Source organism: Alligator sinensis, unplaced genomic scaffold (assembly GCF_000455745.1).
Source record: "Alligator sinensis unplaced genomic scaffold, ASM45574v1 scaffold1796_1, whole genome shotgun sequence".
Classification (NCBI taxonomy): domain Eukaryota; kingdom Metazoa; phylum Chordata; order Crocodylia; family Alligatoridae; genus Alligator; species Alligator sinensis.
The window spans coordinates 59,776-66,066 of NW_005843666.1; the positions used below are offsets into that span (position 1 = coordinate 59,776).

The 6,291-nt window shown below is 52.9% G+C and overlaps 1 protein-coding gene across 1 annotated transcript in view; it reads left to right on the forward strand.

The window, feature by feature from the left end:
* LOC112548873 overlaps positions 1 to 3,279 on the forward strand; it is a 12,987-nt gene extending 9,708 nt beyond the window's left edge. The window contains exons 4-7 of the mRNA XM_025195633.1: positions 271 to 579; positions 1,244 to 1,357; positions 1,659 to 1,705; positions 2,984 to 3,279. Of these exons, the coding sequence (XP_025051418.1) occupies positions 271 to 579; positions 1,244 to 1,357; positions 1,659 to 1,705; positions 2,984 to 3,079 (566 nt within the window). The 3' untranslated portion in view covers positions 3,080 to 3,279. The remainder of the gene's footprint in view (positions 1 to 270; positions 580 to 1,243; positions 1,358 to 1,658; positions 1,706 to 2,983) is intronic.
* Positions 3,280 to 6,291: the final 3,012 nt, after the last annotated feature.

A 6,291-nucleotide genomic window follows, 5' to 3' on the forward strand; every position in this document is an offset into this window, starting at 1 on the left:
GTGGGGCTGGTCTGTGCAGCCAGGCTGGGAATGTTTCTCCCTCCGAGCCGTGACGGCGGGTGAGAAGATTGTGATCTCCTGAAGCTGCTAGTACTGCCCTGAGAAGGCTGCCCGGCTCTCTCCTGGCTAGGACAGCCAGGGGATGGCACCTTTCTTTATTCCCCAGGACACTTTTATATCGGTTAATCTCTCAGTGTTGGATCCACAGCTGTGGCCAGGCTATAGTTCATCTCTGTCTCTCCATGAATTTTTGGCTTGCTTTGTCCCCAGACAGCTTCACCCACAGCAGCTCTGTGCTGCTCCTGGGCCCTGTTGCAGGGGAGAACGGAGCCACGGAGCCTGCACATCTGGCCTGTGTGATCCGGGGTATCTCCAACCTTGTCTGGGTGTCCTGGCACGTTCCCGGAGAGGAGCCAGCCCAGGGTCTGCCACGCTTGTTGGAAGCCAGTGATGGGTCCTTAACACTTATCCATCACATCAGCATCCCCTGGGCCAGCTGGGCCAGTGGGGCAGCCGTCACCTGCCAGGTCACATTCAACTCATCTGGCAGCAGCGTTACCAGACACGCCACATATAAACGTGAGTGGTTTCACATTTGAGGCTAAAAAATAACATGCGTGCAAAGCCCCTGCAATCACTCATGCCTGTAAATGTGCATGGCGGATGCTGGATGATTAAGTTGTGCTTGCAAGTAGGCAGATCTTCAGGGAATTTGGGTAAGGTGTTGTGAATCAGTGCCCAGGTGATGAGACAAGGTCTCAGAGGCCTCTGTAAAGAGTCGATAGACAATATCCAGGGAAGAGGGGAATTCTGAGCCACTCAAGGGAGGAGAGGAGGATGCTGGATACTACAAGGGACAGAGCAGCTGGGGGTGAGGGGAACGGTCCAGGAGAGTTTTAGAGATGGCAGAGGATGCCAGGAAAATCCTGTCCCCAGGAACAGCAAGCAGCTCAGTAAGGAGTGAGCAGCTGCATTGTCCTTGAGACAGATGGACTGTGGGGACTGGATTCAAGAAATCCCTCAATTAGCAGCTTCCATCCAGAGGGCTTCCAGGGCTTTAAAAGGTGCTGCTTTGTGGGTGCTGCTTTGCGGATGGGTAAACTAAGGCACAGGGAGGGGCAGCAATTTGCAAGTGACCAGTGCCAAGGGCAAGACCAGCTCTCTTTGGTCCTCCAACCACTGGACCTGGCTGCTGCAGAGTAAAGCAGGGCAAAAGCACTGATGTGAAGCTTTTGTATCTAAGTTGCAGCTCGCTCCGCACCCTGCGTCATGCTCCCTGTCGTGGCAGTGGTCAGTGCCCTGCTGCTGGTCACGGTGCCCCTGAGTCTCATCTGGATCCACTGCCCTCCCAGATGGGGTAAGAAACAGCATGTGGCCCCCAGACACTCCCTGGGCACCACCAGTGGGCTCACCTGTGCGGGAGCACCAGGCTGAAGCCATCACAGGCCCCAAGGCTTGTCCTGTGCCTGGAGTTTGGCTCTGAGCTCTGCCCCCGTGGAGTGATGTAGACAGGCCCCCGCCACAGACAGTCTGAACCCAGGGTATGTGGCTCACACGGGGCATGAGCCTTTGCACTGGGGACTGGCCCATGTGCTCAGTCCTGTGTACACGGGCACATGGCAATGGAAAAGGAGCTATAACTACTGTCTTCATTTCAGGATCCCAGCCCAGGAAGCCAGCACCTTGCATCTCCCAGGGAAATCAGGTACGGCCTATTACAAACCCTTCGTGTCCTCCTCAATGAGCCTGTCTGTGGGTGCTTCCTCGCAGCATAGCATGCACTTGCACTGTGTGACTGATTGACAAGGGTTTGGGAGCAAGTGTTATCCTATCCTGGCCATTTATGGATTGTGGGACCCTGGCATAGTAATTCTAACTGCTTTATTCTTGTGTTTAGATGCAGAGCTAACAAATCATCTTCCCTGTGTTGCTGGGAAGGTCAAATGGTAGCTTCAGATCCTCTTTGTGTCTTGGATGCACCCAGATCAGTGCTTGGCACTGAAATAATACAGGATACTAGGCTTTCTCACATATAACACATCCATAATGTAATAGGCACCTTGTGTTTGAAAGGTATCTTGAAGAAATTTCCCCCACCCCAAATTATAGCTGTAGGGAGCAGGGACAGAGCCTCCTCTTCCTGCTTCACTAAAACCTGAGCTGCAGGTGAAGCCTAGTCTCTGTGGGTGGACCTCTGATCTTGAACAGGTCTAAAGAGGTGTGAAATAGGAGCAGAGACCAGATGTCCTAGCACACAGCAACACTGCCCTGGCTCACTAGTGCAGTGACCATAGAAAAGGAGGGATGATTGTTAACCCCTGTGCAGTGAAGAGCAAGGGGCTGTGACCTCCTCCATTGGCCTGAAAAGTAATAGCAGAGCTGCTGTGCAGCAGGGATCAAGGCTGGGTGCTTCAATCTTGGGCAAAACCATCCGCTTCCCCATTTAATATTCACAGCCCAATTCTGGGCTGGTTTTTGGGGAAAAGCTGTGTGGCGAATGCTAGAAAACAGAGTGTATGCAGAGCACTTCAAGGCATGGATGTGTGAATTTGTTAGTAGGGGTAGAGGCTGGCAGGGCTTCACTGAACCAGGGGAAGTGCCCGTGTGCCTGTGCTTATCCCAGGGTATGTGAACCAGATGGGTTTAGCTTAGTCCTGGTTCACTGAGGCAGCTTCCACTTCCTGCTGTGTAAGAGTGGACACACAGGGGGTTACCACAGACTAGCTGATGTGTCGGAAAGCCCCCACCTCCTTTTCACCCATAGGAAATGTTCATGTGTCCTGACTCCAAGAGCCTGCCCTGCCCCCAGCTCATTGCAATCGATGTAGGGGCATCCTGTTAAATTCACTACTAGAGAAAGCCTTGATGGGGAAAGCAGGAGCATAAAAGATCAGAAGGGATTGTCACTGGGGCTCAGGGAATCCCAGCCCCCCCCGCACAGGTGCCTGGTTCATTTTCCAATGCTATGAAATGTTGCCAACAGGACGGACTCATATATGTGGACCTGGAGTTAGACCTGCTGACTCACCGCAAGCCCAGAAAGCCGCAGGCAGCACGAGTGAAGAACGTAACGCCATGAAGGTCACATCCATGGGCTCCTTCATGCAGGGATGGCGGCCGCTTCTCTGCTGATCGATGTGAGTCATGCCAGCTGCCAAGAAGCCTCTACAGGGGGACACGCTCTCTCCTTGTGGGCGTTCAGACTGGCCAGGTAGAAGACCCCAAAGATGAGCGTGGCTGGGGAGGACATCGTTTTCCATCATTGTTGCAAAGACTTCCCCATAGCACTGGGTGGAACATTTCCCCCATCATGGGACATTTCAACAGAAACCTAAGTTTAACTTTTTTCCACCCTGAAATTCGTGGCTGCACATGTCCCCTGTGGAGGGACCTCAGACGGACTCTTGAGCTGTTCGGCAATCAGAGAACAAGAGACAATCCCCAGGGAGCTGGGGCTGTGTCCAGCCCACAATCGGACGAGAACCTGTGCTGCAGTATCTGTACTGCGCTCCCACATGAGCTGGGAGGATGCTGTGCTGTGGGTTTAGCACATGCCAGCTACCAGGCTCTGAATGCTCATCTCAGTGCCTGTTCCTTGCTGTTGTTACCTGCGCTAACAAGCTTCATCTACTCTGTGCTACCGTCCCCCTGCCCTTGGCTGTGTGCACAAGCCTTGTCTTTCAACCTTCTGACCAAAAAATAAAACATCCCATGTTTCATTGCCCAAAAATGCCAGTTTTTCCTAGTGGGTGGAGAACCATTGATGAAAGATTTTTGGTAAGAGAAATCTGGATGCAATATTTCAAATAAACACCTCTGTCCACTTTGGGGGATGCAGTATGTCATGAGGCTGGAAGGGACCAGAATTATGATCCAGAGGTGGACTTTGCTGCAAAGTGGCTTAAAATGGATAAAGTGTAGATTCAGAAGGTATCAGGACAGAGAGGTTGACCCACAGGCAGAGGTGATGTGCGTGGCCCTGTGCAAAGGGCAGGGTTTGTGCTGTGGCTGGGTGCAGGTGTCAGGGCCAGGGAGGCTGCACTGAGCTGTTGAAAGGTCACAGAAGCTGGGCTGGATGTCTGCTCTGTGCAGAAAATGAGCTCTGTTTGGGCAAGTGCAGAGACATAGGTAATGGGGTGGCTCTGCTGTTAGCTTTGTGGCTCTGAAAGCCACAAAATACCCGGGCCGATGACAATAGAGGGGCCAAAGCTGGGAGCCTTCCACGTGGCAGGCCTTGAGAGTGGTGGTCCCTGGATGCCGGGCTGCCGGGGCAGTGAGGCCTCACAGTGCTCAGGATGAATGTCCCTGGATGCAATGGAAGAAAGGTGCGTACCACAGATATAGCTGTGCCCATGCCAGGATCAGGGCATCTGTGCTCCCATATGTGTGCAGCCCAGTCATGCAGCTGCACTGATCTCACCCCGGTGCTGGGCATGGGGGGGCCAAGCAAGGGGATAGGTCTGGGGGTGTCAATGGTGGGGTGTCAATGGTGGGGGTAGCTCCAGTCCGCATCCATGATAGACTCCTAGAAATGTTGGGTGGGAAGGGAGCTATTGAGGTCGCATCTAGTCCAGCCCTTGGCCTGAGGCAGGATTAGTCCCATTCAAACCAGCCCAGATATCTTTTATCAACCAGCGCAGGAAGCCGGTTTGCAGAGCAGGTTGTTCCCTGCATCACAGCTCCCTCCAGCAGGTCAGCAACTGCCTTTGCTCTCTGCCTCCCTGATTTCCACCCACTGGGGCCATCTGGTGCCACTCAGTGCCCATCCATCCTGTGCCCAGCATCACCCCTTGTTTGCCCTTCGCCCTTTGCCTGAACTCACTCACTGCCAGCCACGTGGCTTGCTGCAAATGTTCATGTGTGGGTGAAGCTTTACGTGTGCGCCCTCCCCGGCCCCCCTCGCTGGAATGGGGTGAGTAAGAAGTGGCGCGGTGATTAGGGCTGTCGCCTGCAGGGCAGGCTCAGACTGCCTGGGGAGACTGTGCCTTGCGGAGGAGAAGAGACCTAAATCTCCATGAGCTGATGCTGACAGCAATGAAAAGAGGAAGAAGTAAATGACACAGAAGCAGACAAACCATGGGGGACTCCATCTTTATTCTTGGATTCTTATTCACCACATTATTTGATTTCATTTAAGCTTTTCTCTTCCCCGCGTGTCACCCCTTCCCCAAGGTGTCTTGCCCTTTGTAGTCTGATCAAAGCTCTGTTTAGAAGCTCAGCATCCTACACCCACTCCATGACAGTGGAGTGATTGAAGTCAGCCTGCTGCTTACGGGAGCTGAGCTCTGATGTAGTTGGTCTATGAGGTGCAAATCTCCCCTGCCTCTAGGCTGGCTTGTCTTCGTGCTTTGCTCCTGTTGATCACATAGTGCTATCAGTCATGTGAAGTTACCATGGCCCAAGGGGTCACACGCCTATAAGCACTTGCCTGGTAATTATGCATTGGATCCATACCTGGGAAAGCTGTTTAATTGGCACAAATGTTGGAGGTCTAGAGATAGAAGATGATGGTGACTGAAGGTAGTTTCATACTCAGGGCCAAATCCTGACTGATGTAGATGGAGTTAGGACAACTGAGAGCAGCTGGGCACATGCTGCCATTTCTGCTCCCATTTAAATGCAATTAGCCAGGGCAATGACAGCGCTGTGAGGGGCTCATGTCCCTGAAGTTGAAAAAGCATTTGTGCATCTGGCTGGGGTTGGATCTGCTATAAACACCATCCAATTAGCCAGCCTCACACACAACACATTACAGAGCAATATAGTAACATCTCCAGGGGGGTTTATTGAACTAAACTGGGTTTTCTATGCATGTCACAGCCTCGAACCTCCCAGGCTGCTGGGTCCCATTCAAAACACCAGCAAACGTCCACACTCAGATCCCCAATTCGGGATCTACCCATTCTCTCTCTCTCTCACCAGCTTCTACTGCTTGCAATGGCGTATGTCGTCCTGAATCCAGGTCCAGTTGGGCATAGACGATGCCGTCCCCTTGACAACACGTAGCAAAACGAGCTGTTGCCTTGTAGGGCACGTCCAGACGTTTCTACACATTTCTACACATGCCTCTAGCTCTGCCTCAAACCCCTTTGAGGTGGGGTAAGAAGCACGTGCAGAAATGAAAAAAAGGGGAGAACATTCGACCCCTGGATATCCAGGGGTCTAAAAAAAAAAGCGGGGCAACCGGAGGCTGGGTTCTCCAGGGAGACGCTGGGGCTGCCAGAGCATCTCTATGGCTGGCCCTGGCCCTGGTGCTGAAACGCGCGGCCGGCCAGGCTGCATGTCGGCACC